This window comes from Amblyomma mixtum, chromosome 6 (assembly GCF_055824585.1).
Source record: "Amblyomma mixtum isolate Tamu chromosome 6, ASM5582458v1, whole genome shotgun sequence".
In the NCBI taxonomy this organism is placed as follows: domain Eukaryota; kingdom Metazoa; phylum Arthropoda; class Arachnida; order Ixodida; family Ixodidae; genus Amblyomma; species Amblyomma mixtum.
In genome coordinates this window covers 150,682,635-150,700,470 of record NC_143017.1, presented here as the reverse complement: position 1 = coordinate 150,700,470, position 17,836 = coordinate 150,682,635, and the positions used below count along the sequence as shown (strand labels likewise).

Below are 17,836 nucleotides of genomic sequence, written 5' to 3'. Positions count from 1 at the left end.
CAATCGAGATTAGTCTGGTCGCTTCTCGCGCCACGAACAAAAGTGATAACGACCCTTTCCTGCTGCCTTGAGCGTGAACGAACAAACACTGCAATGATACGTGGCAATATCACGAAAAGGCTCAAACAAAGGCTATCAAAATCATTGCGTTGCTCACTTCGGTCATCACTTAAACGAAGCTATTCTCCGACTGCGCTAGAGCAAGCTGGTACTATGGCGTGTATAGCAGCAGGTTTTTGTGACAGGCACTGTACGCCTTTCCGTGTGCAGCGCCGTAATATATCAAAAGATAAAATCTGGGTGCCCTTATCATTAATCGAATTGTCCAATACATAGTGCGATCTAGAGGGCGAACTGATTAAGCAAGGAGAGTGCCCACTCAGGTCAGAGGGAATCCCACCACAAATCATTAGCTTCTTCGTGTTACTGTTTGCAGTATTAGCAGTTTAGTCTCATGGGAACCGCTGGCGTTTATCCGGGAAATGTGCTTTACGGCCACACCCTAGTCAGCATCAAGCATTCACTATTGGGGGTGGCCACCACACTATTCGCTTACCACCTGTCCGGCCGGCATTTTCACACTTTCACTAACCAAAATCTCCACAGAAAATCGATGAGATCGAGCGTACAAACCGCATATTTACGAGGTCCCTACCAGTGATGTTCAGCATGCATAAGGAATATAGCAAAACGTGAGAGTTTAATGTACTATATTGCCACGTTTCCACAAGCAGCCGCTGGGCGGCTGCTCTTCACAAGTCGCGTGCACCGGCGAGTGAAAGAAGAAGAAGATCGGTTCCGGCTTCCTCTGACTGCATTCATCCTGAGGACATCATCATCATCATCATCTTGGCTTGCTCTCTGATGCCGTCCACGTGAACCCCCCATTAAAGCCTTTCGGTTACGAGCCCCAACGGCTACGTAACACTGGTGGAGGTGCATTCAAGATCCCATGTCCAGGACCTCTTCTCGCAGCGGTTCATCGAGTCCCGACCGACTCCCGCTGGTGTCTACGCCCGTACATCGCAGCAGCCGCCACATTCACGGCCTCTCCCCAGAGTTCGGTCTCCTTCCCGACCGCCGCCCCGTTGAGCTTTATTCCATGGCGCAGGCGAGTTCCCCTCATCTAACCCTCCAGCAGCCCCGTGTACCGACAAGTTTCCATGGCGCTCCTGCTGAAGACGTCGACGACTGGCTTGAGCAGTTTGAACGTGTGGCCAACTTTAATCAGTGGAGTTCTGCCATGAAGCTGCGCAACGTATACTTCGCGCTGGAAGACGGCGCCAAAACCTGGTACGAGAACCGGGAGACCGGTATTCAAAGCTGGGATGCCTTCCGCCAGTAGCTGCGCGATACGTTTGCCAGCCCCGACCGCCGCGACCGAGCGCGCCGCCTCCTGGAAGCCCGTATCCAAAAGCCCAACGAGAGCGTCGCCATGTTTGCCGAGGACGTGACCCGTCTTTGTCGGCGATCTGATCCCGACATGACGGAGGCCGCGAAGTTGCGCCACCTGATGCAGGGGGTAAAAGAACATATTTTCGCTTGTTTTGTGCGGAATTCCCCCCAGACCGTTGCCGACTTCATCAGCGAAGCAACCCTCATTGAGCGAGCCCTGCAGCAACGTTCCCGACGTAACGAGTCTGCGTGCGTTCAGCCCTTCAGCTCAGTGGCCGCTTCGTGCAGCGCCAGTGAACATTCCTCTTTGCGAGAGTTGATCCGACACGTAGTTCGCGAGGAGCTCCGGAAACTCCACATCATCTCGCCTGATCCGACAGCCGCTGCCCTCACTGAAGTCGTGCGCGAGGAGATCCGGCAAGCGTTCGCACCGCCTCAGTTGCTGCCAGAGCCACGCCCTCTGAGTTATGCAGCAGCTGTCCGTCAGCCCGCGGTGGCTCCCCCGCAGCCTCTCCCGTTCGACTCGCAGCCGCCGTCCGTTCTGCCGCCACCCTCCTACCAGCGGCCACCGCAGCCGGGACTCGCCATGCAACCACCGGTCCGGAAGGTAGACATCTGGCGCACTCCTCGTCAGCGGAGTGCGCCAGTGTTACGCAGCTGTTGGGGCTCGTAAATGAAAGGCTTTAATGGGGGGTTGACGTGGACGGCACCGGAGAGCAAGCCAAGAGCACCCAGAGGAGGCCGGAACCAATCTTCTTCTTCTTTCACTCGCCGGTGCACGCGACATGCGAAGAGAAGCCGCCCAGCGGCTGCTTGTGGAAACGTGGCAATATTACTTGAAGCTGAGTACTACGGCACAGAAAGAAGACTGGAGACGGTTCTTTCCATAAGTGGTTTGAGAAGAAAACGCTTGCCCCTCACTTACCATTCCCATTCTGAGAAGCTCCTCAACAGCCATGGCGACCCCTTCTTCATCTCCTGTCCTGAGGATGTACTGGGCCAAGTCAGCAGGCGTGTACTGCGAAAAGGGTTGAGGTACTTTCTTTTACCAAATCCCGTTGGAGCTTGGTTGCTATTTTTTTTTCGTTTTTAATTTAGTGCGTGTTGAGGTCATTTTGGTATACTTCCTCGTTATTCCTTCTCTCATTATTGAGTCAAAATGCAATTGATGATGTACGTGCCAAAACGGGTTGACCTCGAAAGGAATTTAGGTGCCGTACACTCTTTGCGTACAAATAAAGCCACCGCCTACAAAAATATGAATAATGAACAGAGTTTACGGCAGATTTTAAAATCATACAGAAAGTTTGATTAATCTATGAGGTGAGTCACATATCATCAATATCACAAGCATACGAATAATTATGAGACATAATAAAATAGTAAGCCTATCAACTGCAGGACAAGGCACACAATGAAACCTGGTTGCACATAGTTGAAAGTTCCATTTTTTTTTTTTTTTTTACGAATGAGTTAAAGGCATACCATAGACATACCACAGATAGTGTAATTCTGCTCCGCAACTCAGCCAAAACATTTTCTTGCGTGTTTGGTTGTTGTAGCGCAGTTGTACGCTTGATTTGATTGGTCACTGAGGTAGCGTGGAGTTCGAGAATCAAACTTTAGCGCTAGCAACTCAAATGATAGAAATGGCAGAAATTACTATAAAATGGATCTTGATCCCGGAGTTGTCCATGATCATAAATATACCACAGACTCGCAAGTCTGCCGCCGAAATCTGCGACCACTGGACGCAGCATCCCTACATCCTAATACACCCCGAGGGATTAATATATGTTCCCGCAGGAGCAAGCAATGCGTGCACTACCGGTTGGGTGGCAATACGTGACGGCACCTTAACGAGCCGAGGCACGAAAAGCCAATAATCTCCGTGACGTTCTCTGTACGCACGTCGGTTTGGTCAAGCTCTTCCGGGTTCCAGGGATAAGGGATGTAGTTCTTCTTTTCGGCCTGTCCAAGACCCGGAAGCAGCTGCTGCTGCTGCTGCTGCGCCGACTGCAGCAGATTCTTGTCGTTGTTGTTGGAGTCCTCGATCTTGGTGTCGTGGATTCCGAGCGCCGGCACGTCGAGCTGCGTTCTGGACACGCTGTGCGGCCTCTCGCCAGGACCGCGCTGCTCGAGCTGAGAGGTCTGCTTCACGCTGGCCAGCATCGCGCCGCTCTGGGCGTCCTTCACTGCGCACCCACACAATGGGAGGGGAGAGCGAAAATAGTTTCTCTCTTTGCTGCCAACAAGGTTACTGCACGAAGCTGGTGGATCTGTCTCAATATTAGAACAAGCTATGTTAAAGCTTTCTGTTGAATGAGTTTGGTGCATATTCAGACGTACAGCAGTCAGAATTTTATGGAAGGCAATACTACTCCTTCCCTCCTCTCCAACCCCCCCCCCCCCTAAAAAAAAATCATCTCCGTCTTTCTATGTACCCTTGAATAGATCTATCCAGCACAGGTATTATTGTGCAAATAACACTGTGCACTATTAAATTTCAAGGAATGTGCATTGGATCCAAAGAAATTACTTTTTTCGAAAGACTCGTCTTCCGCAATTTTTTGAGGGAGAGTGTACATAATAAAACTCCGCTGAAAAACAATAACGAGTGAAGAACGGAATGATTCTTTTTTTTCCAAAGGACCTCTCTGGTACAATCTTGTGCCTGCTGAGACGCGGGTTTTAGCCTGGCCTGGTCAGTCCGGAACGATCAGTGAGCTTGTTCAATTTTTGTGGGTCTGGCTTTCTTGTTTTGCATCTATTTGCGACCTCTATTTTTTTTTGTGTGTATATGTATCGAAATACCGGGTTTGAAAGAACCGCTTGTGGGTGTCAGCTTGAGTCATTGAACCTTCGTCTCTCCTCTATGTTTCTCAGCGCTGTTTACATTATAGAACAGGCTGAAAGTTCGTTTAACAGTACCTTTTGCTGGGCTAGTTGGTGTGACATTGTGTTCAGAAAAGAAAAAACAGCGCTAAATTCTACACAAACCACACAGAAAGACGGACAGGACAGCGCCCGTCCTGTCCGTCTTTCTGTGTGGTTTGTGTAGAATTTAGCGCTGTTTTTTCTTTTCTGAAAACAGGCTGAAAGTAGATTAGAATCGTAAAACAGTGTTAGGACATCTTAGGGCGCATAAGCAGCAGATTCCATTTTTCTTATCATTAAGGGTAATAAACTCGGCAGTGGGATGGAAGAACACTGACACAATAAGATTACAACAAAAGACATCACCTGACAGGAGCAAAAAGTAGAACAGGCTCATTTCCGAATTCTAGAGGCGAGCAACAGTTAATCCCTACCGGTCGATACTGCGCTCTTTCTATCTTGGCACCATCTGAAAAGAGCGATTCTCCGGAAACTGTCTTAAACTGAACTATCTCGTTCGCAGTGCTAAAATTGTGTCGAAAGATTGGGTGGGTCTCAAAAATATGTGTACACCTGTGACAAACTCTGCAACTCAAAACACATATGATAATGGTAAAATAAAAATTCATCTTGCCAAATAGGACTCCTCCTTATAGCACACAAGCGGGATCATGGCAATTCTAATAAAAGAGAAAGCTGAAATATGCAACTCTGATTCGGCATTTTAAGACTTTTCAAGCTCCTACTTCACGTCATTTGTACGCATGGCAAATTTGAATGGTACAAAGATAATTTGCTGTAATGATATTATATATAAACGCTGGACGCCATAATCAATAGCCATATGCTGTGCCTGACAAGCACACTGAAAGTGAAGGATGTTGACTGAATTGTTACCTTGTGAAGGATGACTGTCAGTTATTCCGAGTGGAATGGCGGCCGCACTCTCACCTAATTTATCATTCTTGCGTTCGCGCACTTTTCTGCCCCCTCTTTTGTTTGTTTGTTTGTTTGTTTGTTTGTTTGTTTGTTTGTTTGTTTGTTTGTTTGTTTGTTTGTTTGTTTGTTTGCTTGTTTGCTTGTTTGTTTGTTTGTTTGTTTGTTTGTTTGTTTGTTTGTTTGTAATAGATTCGGAGCTCTGAAACTAATTTTCTTGTACAGCCATGCAGTGATTTTCTTCCGCCTGTTAGGAAAAGAAAGCAAGTCACAGTGTGGTTGCTATGCACGCATGAGTCTGTCCCGTACTAGATCATAGTTAGGTTGTCGAGAAAGTGTAATCTGGGGTCGTATTATATCGGGATCCGTTACCCATTTGCCATTTCGGATTCAATTGGCCGGCTGGCATTGGTGATTGTCGTCCGGGTATGTCGCCGCGACTTTCAAGCCTCTGCGGGAACTTTTCCAGAAGTAAGCGCATAGGCAGCGTCGCTAAGCCTCCCGGATATTCCCACGGTGGCCTAGGATTGCTCGTAGCTGCATCTACGGGCGCTTTATTAGATTGGGTAGATTGAATTGTTAGCGCTGGAGTGCCGAAGCCAATTACACTTTTTTTCATATCTAATCACACATATTAGATGCACCTACGGCCCGTTACAATTTGATAATTATAACAGTCACATGCAACGGCTACAAATAAATGTTCGTTGTGAGATTTTGATTATCTTACTAATAAAACAACATCATTCTTTTAATAACGTCCGCCACTGCAACCTTCATATTCGCGAACGACCGACCGTTTTGGTTGGTTGGTTGGTTGGTTGGCCTCGAGTAGAATGGCACATACCCACTACGGGGGAGTGGCCAAGACACAGGCGGTGAACTGTTGGAATGATTAGGAGCTTTAGAGGAAAAGGGTATCTGAAATACCTATCTTTAAAAGTAACTTCGTCTTCCCGCGAACACCCTACACGCCTCGCATCCCAAAATTTTCGTATCTTCTCCCGATGTGCCCAGATGTACGTTTTTCTTTGCCCAAGCAACGAGTGTGATCGTTACGACAGGTCAAAAAAGCAAAATACCCCTCCGACATTATGCTCTGTGTCGCTGAAAGACTGTTAGATAACATGGCCATCCCAGTTTTTTGTTCCGAGCACGTCGCGGCCTCGACGCAGCAAAATAATGAGAAGCAGCGTCCACCTCCCCCCTCAACAGGAAGCGAAGCACATCCGGTGAGCGGATGTTTGAGTCCTGAAGCAAGCGGTTGTCGCAGGTCGATTGGACAGCGCACAGGAAAGCACCGTCTTCTTACCGCTCTCTTTCCCGCTATTAAGGGATGTGTACTGCATCGCAGTACACATTGTGTATGTGTACAGCAATGCAGCACTCATACACGATGTGGTGCATTGCAGGACACGAGCACTTCCATCTTCCATTTCGAAAACCGAGCTGTAACCGTTACCACGTTTCTTTCATATTGGCCGTGCGCGGTTGCACAAGTACCACATAGAGATAAACAGGCCCTACTATTTTGTTGTGACTGCTTGCATACCTTCTTCCCTCGCCCATATTAAGAGCCATGTCGGTTTATGTGCAACCGTAGCACCGATTCACCAGTACGCTCACCATATTGGTCTAGTTGGTTTACAATAATTAATGCCACAAAAACGAGGCACAGAAGAAAAAAGGAGGATATGGGCCCTGACTGACAACTGGCTGTTTATTGGAAAACACGTAAATATATGTTGGGAAAAGGCGCGCGAAAACGCTGATTCACCTCTTATTTCGTCCGATCTATCCATCTTGTCCCACATTAAAGAGGGCTCCCTCTTTAACATCGATACTGTCGCGCTTAGGAGAAATACTACGGCACCTCTTTCTTCCTTTCTTCTTTCTTTCCCTTCTTTATCCCTTCCCTTAAGGCGTGGTTAGGGTGTCTATCGAAATATGCAAGACAGTTACTGCGTCATTTCTTTTACTCAAAACAAATATATCCGTTCATGACTGGTCGCAGTAGTAGCAAGATCAAGCAGGTCTTCCATCGCCCCATTGCAGACCTCAAGTTCTCGCGAGACAAAAGCAAGTTCACTACATCTTTGCGGCGTATTACAAGCCGGAGTCTTTGTCCCATTTGGGGTGAGAGATCACGAACCCTCACAGCCATGACGGCAGCTAATCTTTTGTGCAAGCAGCCCTATCTCAGAGTAGTATGAAAGCGAAGTTCTATACAATACTGCACAAAATTCCTAACGCTGAACGTTAATGTCGTCTGCTGTCAGAAGCAGAACAAACATCTCAAGCGCGAGGCGAGGTGAGAGCCAGTGGGCCTTGCTATATGTAGCTCTGCATGTCTCATGTTTCCTCTCAGGCTATTCATGCCAGGCAGACTAGACACGTGGCGAGTTTCTTTTCATTTTTTCTAAAAATCGGAGGTTTTAGTCAGCGTTACGCGCCATAAAATTTTACGACCACGAAAAAAGAAACAACGCTGTGAAGCTCAGCTTTTGTGCCTGCTACCTTACAAGGATTTTTTACAAAGAAAAGAGTAGTTGCAGTGTAATACAAAGGGTAGAACGATCATGCCGTAGCTTCTCGCGCAACATGGATCACCTGCACTGAAAGAACGCTGCGGTTAGGCGATGCTTTCGTAACACTTCAGATTCCATTATTCTGAGTCGAGAACAACGATAAAATTGGCAGGGTGTTTTTTTTTTTCTCTGGCTTCGAAACGGAAGTCGAGTTCAGGATGAGAACAAAGAACTCACGAAAAATATAAGCTTTGATGCCAAGCAGATAAGCGCTGTTTTAATAGTTCCTAAAATCGAGAGAAAAAGTCTACCCGACAGATCAGGAATCATAAAAAGAAGTTCCCCACGTGTGCTCGCTCTGCCCAAAAATAGACATCTGCCAGGTCAGTCACTCTAGGATGACGTAAATGGTTATTTTCACCGGAACAGCGCGCACTAAGACACGGACAAGAAGGGAGACACGACACACACGAGCGCTGACTTTCAACTGGTGTTTATTGTTTGGAACGAGGCATATATACACAGTTCCAACAACACAAGGAAAACAACCATCCATTCATAGATTCATAGTCAATTCATGCATGTCAAACTGAACAAGAACAATAACAACATTGTCATTTTCCCTTCACTAAAAATGCCAATTCTTTTGAACTGATCGATAAAGAGGGGCTACTGACGCATGCGTCTTTAGACCAGGCGATGTGCGCTGCTTCGATTATTTCGCGTTAACATAAATGGTTAAATGGTTAACATTGGCGAGAAGGATTTTTTTTTTTTTTTTTGCTGCTGCTGCTGCTGCTGCGTGTACAATGCAAAAATACTCTTTTGCTTAGAACAAAAAACGGTTCCGTACGACATTTATTTCAATTCAATCTTCTGTGCAACTGAATATTATGTAGGTACTTGAAAAAGTGATCAAATGTGATAGCTCTGAGCATAGACCTAAATGCTGCCGATGTCCAGCGCCTTTATTTTACTAGTTGACTTCAGTTTAATACCATATGTTTCTACCACGCCAGCACCATCATGATGTCGCCACGTTATAACAAACAACTAACGCAGTCGTTGCTCCCGCAAGAAACTCCGATGATTAGTCACGTGTGACAATGCAGTAAAGCATCAGATAGATATGGACATCTAAAACGCGGCAGCGCTGGCAGTGCGCACTGGGGTAGCGGCATAAAATTAGTACTTTCTTGTGCGCTTTAAAGCATTGCTGCTTTGAACTAGAGCTGAATGAATGGTCAGTGCGCGCTAAGCAAACTCGTTAGTATTTTTGTAGCAAAATTCAGCGACAGTACCATTTTCATTATACGGAAAGACTGTCCGAAGCGTCGCCTACCTGTTTTCTCCTTGCTGCTTGACGCTCGGACACGGCCATCCACGTTCAAAACTCGGGATGACTCAGATTCAACCACCTTTGTTGCCTTGGAGCCTGCACAAAGAAACGGTGACGATGACTCACCAGGCACTAAATGCTTTCAAACAAACGACTGCCACGCTACATTTACCATCGCATTAAATGCTGACCTCTCCTCCACTACATTTCTTGTGCGTGCTTTAATTTATTCATTTTTTCGTCACCTTTGCACACAAAAGCACACTCATGACTGAGGTTCTATTCAACAACGCTTTGACTGTAGCCCCTTAAAGAAAAGTATATCCTAATTAAGGTGGACATTGGGTGCGCGCTACTATTCAAGCGTTAGGATACGCTTCGAAGCGGAAGTTAGTGAGTTTTACTGACTAAACTTGGCGCACTCTCTCGTTTGACCTAGAAGCCTTAGCTACTTACGGCTCGCATGGTCGCTTCTTCGCTCGAGTGATAAGACGAGCCTTAATATAAATAAAAAAAAAGGCTGCTTGAAGAGTGGCAGGGAGAGCTTCGCCAAAAAAGTTCGCCAGAGAGCTTTTGTCTCTAGCGCTGACAGCGCTCCAAGCGAAGTAATTGAGGCGCACGTTCCAGCCAGACTCCGTTCGATTTCCTTTAGTAAACACAGAAGCGTTACAAAGGACTCTTTCTTTCTTTTTCCACTCAATACTCTGCTCTGTTTTCCCTTCACTAGCGGCCTGAATGTAAATTACCTCTTGTTCTTCGCGCCAGACGCTTATCGAACCAAACTCCCCGTCAGTGCATGTTTTGCTCTGTTGCTTTTATGTGGACATGGAAGAGATTTTGTTTTCTTCAATCAACGGCCGCTCTCGAGTAAGAGAAGTTCTGGAATTTTTTTTAATGTTTTGATAACAACAGTATAAGCCCATTCAGTCTCAGCAGCGCATAGCTTGAGATAATCAAAAGTTTATCCCGTTTCGTGCTTTGTAAACTTTAAGTGCAGACTCCAAAGCTCGAAGGAGATTCTCGCCGTTGACTATTGCAAAAGCAGATCAAAAGCACCTCGCCTTCATGGCGCACGCGGAAAAGAGCGTTGTATTTGTGTGTACGCACATACCAGCAAATTTCTACAGCAATCCGGCACACAAAAATATGCAAAGTTTACAGGATTAACATTCACATCAAAAAAAAACAAATTTCGGCGTTTCGTGCTTACCAGGTCAGCTGGTTTTGGTTCCAGCGGCTAGAGATCGCGTGTTCCTTTATTCTCCCAGGTTTCACAGTGAACTCTTGTTAGCGTGACCTCCCAGGAATATTCTTTTTTTCAGGCAAGCCACATCCCGCTAACTTTTTTGTGTGCCTGTATACATCTCTGTCCGGGCTTGGGCGTTTAGCGCCGAAACCGCCTCCGTTTGCAGCTAGGAAGCTCACCTTCACAAAATTCATTCTTCCATGAAGTTTCGATCATGCTAGGATGATATGCACGCTTTGGACTTTTGCTGCAATAAGAAACGCACTTACCCGTCGCTTTTCTGAGCTGATCTAGCTGTTCAACTTCGTCAGGAACCTGGAAGAAAGAACCTCTCGTGAAGGTGACAAGGTGACGGCGACGGTTTAACGTCGGCTATTATTTTTCCCTGCAAGGCGGCGACTGTACAATATCTGTTAGGACAAGAACAGCTACCGGTAGAAGAAACCAACGAAAGCGATAACTGGAATCACATAAATTCCCGTGTTCGTCCTTTTCGAACGGGTGCTCGCTGCTGGTGAAGCCAGACAGTAGCGAAAGTTAAAAAAAAACGAATCGTAAAGCACATAACCACGTTACCACGAGATTGAGTAAACGCGAAGTATATTTTACAGCAATGTAATATGCGCATGCAGTGCTCCTCTAATATACTTAATATACAAAAAAGAGCCATAAACGCCGCACACAGAACATGCAAGAACCACCAGAAGGTGGTAGTGCAGTTAGTAAAAAATACAGCGGATAATTAACGACTACGCAAGTATACGCAACTAGGCATATCACTAGAACTACTAGGATTAGGCAAATAGGCATAGTAAAATCGCAAGGCGGTGCCATGAAGCGAAACTGCGGCCAAGACCGACGCAAGGAGCAAATATTAAGCTTAAGTCCTGGTGTGAGCGAAAAAACAGAGGTGGGACCAAGCTAAGAATAAGAGTGGATGCGGATAAACTTCAAGAAAGCGGGCAAGCATGACAGTTGTGAAGGAATACACTCACGTGTTCTCCTGCGCCGGTCAGAAGCATTAGAAGAGAGAGAAAAAGAAAAATTGCTCGTATGCAGAAAATACTTAAAGCCAAACCCCGTGATGAATTCATTCAGGGTTCACCACGGTGAAGACAAGCAGTTTAAGTTTCCACCGAGACGTCCACATTCTCTGAGGCAAAATACAACTTCCTTACTTGTTTTGTTCAGGCCTTAGAGGGTTTTAATTAGTGCATCTTCGTTCTTTACACACTAAAAGCACATATCCAAGTATCATGTGGGTCGTTGGAGGAAGCAGATCTAGACACTCGATGCCCTGAGAAATGGCGCCAAAACAAGTGACAAAAATCACTTAGCCACGCCATTGGACTGTTTAAGTCTGTTTGTGCCATGCCCCAAGTAAGTTAGTTGAGACCTTGATGCTCCGTACACTTTTGCTTTCAGTTAAGTTTAGGGGCCCCGTCAGAGATTTACCTCTCTGTACTGCACTGATAGCTCTGGCTAAAGATCGATGTGTCCACATGTGCTGAAAATCCTGCAAAGTTCTACAAATAGCGCCGCTATTTGTATCGCTTCGCGCACCGTGTAGGGGGCAAATCTTCACTCCTTAAATGATTCTATTTCTTCCATATTTTGTTTTTCTTTCTTCTTTTCTTCCTTTCCTTTCTTTCCGTTCCTTCCTTTATTTCTTTTCCCTCTTCTATTCCCTCTTTTAGTTGCCGCTTTCTTTCCTTTTCCTTTTTTTGAATTCTTTTCATTCATTCCTTCCTTCCTTCCTTCCTTCCTTCCTTCCTTCCTTCCTTCCTTCCTTCCTTCCTTCCTTCCTTCCTTCCTTCCTTCCTTCATTCCTTCCTTCCTTCCTTCCTTCCTTCCTTCCTTCCTTCCTTCCTTTCTTTCTTTCTTTCTTCCTTTCTTTCTTTCTTTCTTTCTTTCTCTATTTTCTCTGCTTTGTTTCCACTTTCTTTCCTTCTGTTTCTTCCTTCCTTTCTTCCTTTTTCCTTTCTGTCATCGTTTCTTTCTTTCTTTAATTCTCTCTTTCTCTTTTCTCTTCCTTTCCTTCTGCGTTTCTTTCTTCCATTCTTTCTTTCTCTTTTTTCTTCCTTCTGTTCCTTTCTTCCTTTCGTTCTTTTCCTTTTTGTTTATTTCCTCGTTTCTTTCTTTTTGTTTTCTTTACTCCGTTCTTTCACTTCTTCGTCACTTTCTCTTCTATCCTTCATTTCTCCCATCTGGCTTCCTTTATTGAGCTCAGTTTAAGCTTCGCTGCGTGCCTTCCTATCCAAATTTCCCTCTGAAATCCACTGTATACATTTTACTTCTGCCACTAGTTGTCGCGGGCCACGAAATGCCGAAGCCTAATTACATCAGCTCGACGAGTGTCGTTTCTCTCTGCTCTCCACACTCTGGCATCTCCATTTTCCCAATCGACTCTTCGAAACCCTTTGCGAAAATACTGGTATTTTCGTCACACTGTGGTTTAACAGACGCTTCTTGCAAAGATGCCCAAAGCAAAGAAAAATGCATTATTTAATTTTCTTTTCTCATCTCTACAGATGAAACCAAGAAGAGCTAAGAGGCTTACGCACCGAAGCAAGAAATACTTTCGCCGTAGCAGGTACTTTTTCGCCGATTGCATAAAGAAAGGAAGAAGGAAAAAGAAAGAAAGCGGAAACTAAAGAGAGAAAAGAGGGAAAGAAAGAGAGAAAGGAAATGAAGGAAGGGAGAAAAGGAAAAGAAGAAATAAAAAGAGAAAGGAAGAAAAGAAGAATGAAAAACAGCTGTGAGGCTTACGCAACACAGCAAGAAATACTTTCGCCGTAGCGGGTAATTTTTCGCCGATTGCTCACTAGAAGACAAATTCTAGAAAAATAAAAACAGATATTATCTAAAGTTCTCAGGGAATCCTGTTCACATTCTTCATTATGGGAAATATGTCGTGATTGCACAATACTATATTTAGAATTGAGCTAGACACAAGAAGCTGGGCGAAATTATTAAAATACTCGGGGCAAGAAAAATCTTATTTTTCCTTTTTTTTCTGCGATACATATCCGGGAATACCGGAAACATCAAAGGAGAGTCGGTACGCGCCTGCTCTCGACACAAGATGAAAGCTCCGGCTGCTCACAAGTCGGCAGTTTAATTACTTTGTATTTTCTTCTGTACGTACTCAGTACTTATAGCTTTTTCGTGAATCAGATACACCAGTGCAAGGATTAACTTACTGACGAGCGCGGATGGATCGTTATGCGGAGGATTAGGAATATAAAGTTAACTTTAATTCTACTTCATTCACCTCCAGTCATATTGCCTTTTCACCGAGCCTGTTTTTGTTGTATGAATGACGGCAATTGTAATTGACTCAGAACTTAAATTATACATCTCAATCTCTCAATGCAGCACAGAGCTCGTTTCATTTCTTCTCTACCTACGCTTATCCACTGTCTAGAGCTCTTATATTATAGTAGAGGTTGTTATGTATGTCTTATATGTATCCTAAACTCCTCACGAGCGATGTTCAGTTTATCGATGCCTGGCCCAACTTGCTATAAAGCAAGGAATACAAAAGCACCACTCTAGTAGTTGGGGATTAACCTATAGACCTTCTAAGACCGATGCTCTGTCGGCTTACTTACGATGTTACTTCCTTTTCCAGCATCGCATTATTACAATACCGCCGTCGAGCGCTGGGAGAAGGTAATCCTGCTGGTGGTGTATACTATGCGAATGTCGAAGGCAAGACCAGAAAGAAGTATACGCTCTGAATTTACCGTGAGAACGATGAACACGATGGGCGTGGATTATGATGCTAGAAAAAAAAATTTCCGGTCATTCCCTGCTTCTTTCTAAATGCGACTTCTGCACTGGACAGTATTTATTTAGCTGCCGATGCTTGCGCTCTCAGCTCCCTTATGGCTCTGGACCGCAGTAAGGAGCCGTCGCGATGAAATATATATGCGTCTCGTGGGCGGGCACACAAACCACAATTATGAACAAGTTGTTAACGAGGAGCTTCTTCCGACTCCTGCTCATCCGCCTACACAATCACTCGCTTATTCATTCGCCCATTGGCAGGGAACCGCATGAGGTAACCTCACGCTGTGTCGCCAGAGGTAAGGGGGCACGAGTTCTTTGGGCTCGGCGGGAAGGACGAGATGGAAATGCTCCTGTACCAAATCAGGTTACTCCATTGTGTGGGCGAAGTGAAACGTCGCCCCCATCCGGTTCGTTCCACTCTCTCTAGGCGCTTTCGTTTCTCACTGTCTGGTCAGGCCGTTCTCCCCCTCCCCCTCATCTGATCCTCTTTGGCTGCTCCCCGCGTCCATCTCGTCTCGGCGCCAGAGCCACCGAGAACCTCGGCGAGACCTAATAACAGTTGCATGCGGGCCAGCAGGGCTGACCGCGGAGGATGAATCTGGGGGAGGGGGGGGGGGGGGGGGACCGTTAATCCCTAGCCCTCGCTGTCTATGTCGCCAGCGAGACGAGACTGGGCAAGGAGCAAAGATCAGCCGCCCATGCACGTTGCGGCTACCAGCCTCCTCTGGTTAGGAGCTCGAGTCGTTGCGTTAGTCGCTTAACCCCGACCATATTTGGGATTTCGCAACTCGCGGGATTATGGCGTAGGTAGTGATAGAAATATGTCGAAGAAGTCTGGAAAAGAACTTGGTTTAGAAAAGTAAGCATGCAATGTTTTCTAACAAGGGTGCTCTTATTGGTAAAGCGACACTGAGGACAAAGAGGAGGCGGCCTGTTTCGAAACGGTACCGCATTTTAATCACGAAGAGACTACTCTAACCGAAAGCGGAGACTTTATAAACTATAAAAGACCAAAAAAAAATACAGGTGGCGTCATTGCCGGCTGATTTCGCCACTAAAATACTTGAGTCTAAACCAATTTTTGGGCGCGGATCCCAGGTGGCAACCGATTCTTTTCAATAAGGACGTCACGAGTTTGAATCGATTGCCGGAAAGGTTTTTAAATATAATTTTCTCGGCGATACGTGCGTTTTTTGCTGCCGGAAAAATGTCAGCATAGTCGGAACTGATCCAAAGAATCTATTTTTATTGAGAACAATAATTTCATTCAGTTCTCCTGAGTGTCTATTTAGGCAAGAGTCTATCTCACTGGCTACCTTATCATTCTTGTACACCAGCCAATATTAATTGGTATTTCGAACGGCTACCAATAAAGAAACGAACCTCTCTCTTTGGTTGAATTCGATTCGTCTATGATCAGAAACTTTCCTGTTGCCAGTCTTATTGGCTTATCCCAATCTGGTTGCAAAGAATTTCTCTTCGGTCTTGGTGTTCACGAACACAAATCGGCTGTTACGAACACCACAGCTTTTCCAACAGTGCGGTGTGAGTTATTTCGCCACAAAGCAAGTCAAGCTGTCGAACTTTGCAGTTTCATAATGTCTGTACTTCAGAGCACCCATCGATTTTTTTTAGGCTGTGGCTAGAGTTCCGTCCAGACGGAACTACAATTCGCGTTAGAGTTCCGTCCAGACGGAACTGCATGTAGCGATGGGGTTCCGTCCAGACGGAACTGTATCTGACACCATACAGTTCCGTCCAGCATTATCTGCCACAAGAGTTATGTCAAGACGGAATTAAAGCTGGCGTTAGGGATTGGGAAACCAGTTTGCTTGCAGACTTTTGCATGTCCATTTAAAAAAGTGGCAATCCTGTTCCGCCAAATGTGTGACAGGATATTCTGCTGCATCATTTTATTTTCCAAGCAGTCAGTGAGAAATGGCAATAGAACGAGCTTTGGCTTGGGTTTGTTGGTGCGTTTGCATAATGCTTGCTGATCGTTTGTGTACGTCCTAGTCTTTTTCGCGCAACGTCATCTTGCAGCACAAACAGCGACAGGGCTTCACATCACTTCGCGAAGAGTTTCTGCACTTTGCTTCTAACAGTGTCACTTTCCCGATCGTGCATGCATGCACGGAAGTTATACCTTCGAGGATGTAACTAAACGCAGTACGCGGACAGATATTTTGGTGCCGTATACATGCGTACAGAGAACACTGGATACAGCTTTGTCAAATGGTTATTCCAGAGGCAAAGAAATGCTTTATGTGGGTAGAGATCACCCATTTTGTATAGTATGGACAGTACGGACATTAGACAGTTTTAGTTTTACGTACGTAGAACATTCACGCACGTAAACGTGAGCAGTCTACGTAGCATACACTCGTGTCGCTTCGTACAGTTTTAGCTACATGTACGGGACGCAAACTGTGTAGATCTGCCGTAGAACCTAAAAAATGCGCTAGCATGTTGTGCCGCGCCATCTAGTACAGATCAAGAAAACTAATTTTGTTTAGTAACCACCGCGCGCTCGATTCAGGTGGCCGTGGTTTAGTCGAGCTGCTTGGAGCGGAGCCGGGCAAGCCACAGTGCGGGCGATAAATACTTTCCCCCTTTCTTCTGACAAACGTTGAGCGATTTCATTCCACCGAACTGTATATTGCATGTTATCTTCAAAGGGATTGCATTCCTTCACGTCCCGCAGCTCATCTAAATCATCGTTTTTCGAGAAGCGAAGGCGCGCTGGTGTCCCACTCATGTTGGCGACGTGTGCGTATGGAGCCAAAACGTGCACCGTTTTGCTTTTCCCGCTGATTGTGCCGCGGGTCTCGCGATATCCCGCGTGGTTTTGAGCTTCGCGTGGTCTCGTGAGACCATCGGCACACTCGTTGCTATGACGACCACGAACACTTCTCCGTCAGGCTTAGGAGCTGCTGAAACGCATTTCTATCTGGAAAACAAAAGCTAGTTCTCACCTAAAACTTCATGCGAGAGCAAGAATGGACCAACTGAAGGCAAATACAGCAGTTTACAGCACGATACCACGTCGAGGGATTAGCGACGAAGCTGTTATCGTCGTGAAGCGGGCGGGCAGGGCGCCGCCATCTTGCCAACGCCACGTATGCAAGCAACGTGAAGACCGCAACGCGAAGATCCGAATCTCACGTCGTGCGTTCGACTCACGCAGACACTTCACGTTCTGCGCATGCACACTGGTGACCCGTAAGCGCTCTACGTACGTGAAGCTTCAAAGTACGTGAAGCTTCAACGTACGTGAAACTAGAACTGTCTATTGTATGGACGGAACTCTAGCTGCAGTAAATATTCCGTCTGGACGGAACTGCAGAAGCAGCAAATGTTCCGTCTGGACGGAACGCTAGACACTCCGTTTTTTTTATATCCCGTATGCATTGTCTGATTGCAAAACGTAACGAGCTCTAGCACTTCATTATAATTCCCGCTGAGCGCATAGTCCCCTAATTTTTTTCGCTTCAGAATAAGGCACTTAGTACCCTATTCGACTATAATGGGCATGTGGGTATAGAATATCATATAATAAGGGTATAATGAGAATATAATGGCAGCTATCCACAAAGTAACTGAGTGGTTATTGGAAGGCGTCCAGTTACCCACATCTAAAAGGTACAGCCTTTGTCAAAAGTTTGCAGCCCAGGGGGTTTGCTTCTGAAGCACACTGTCTGGTTCGTAAAGCATCTGCAG

The 17,836-nt window shown here is 45.9% G+C and overlaps 1 protein-coding gene across 1 annotated transcript in view; it reads right to left on the bottom strand.

The window, feature by feature from the left end:
- LOC149340763 (uncharacterized) overlaps window positions 1-17,836 on the bottom strand; it is a 102,802-nt gene that overhangs the window by 20,024 nt on the left and 64,942 nt on the right. The window contains exons 3-6 of the mRNA XM_089549614.1: window positions 10,591-10,636; window positions 9,079-9,171; window positions 3,307-3,590; window positions 2,321-2,413 (exon numbers count right to left, since the gene is read on the bottom strand). Of these exons, the coding sequence (XP_089405740.1) occupies window positions 2,321-2,413; window positions 3,307-3,590; window positions 9,079-9,171; window positions 10,591-10,636 (516 nt within the window). The remainder of the gene's footprint in view (window positions 1-2,320; window positions 2,414-3,306; window positions 3,591-9,078; window positions 9,172-10,590; window positions 10,637-17,836) is intronic.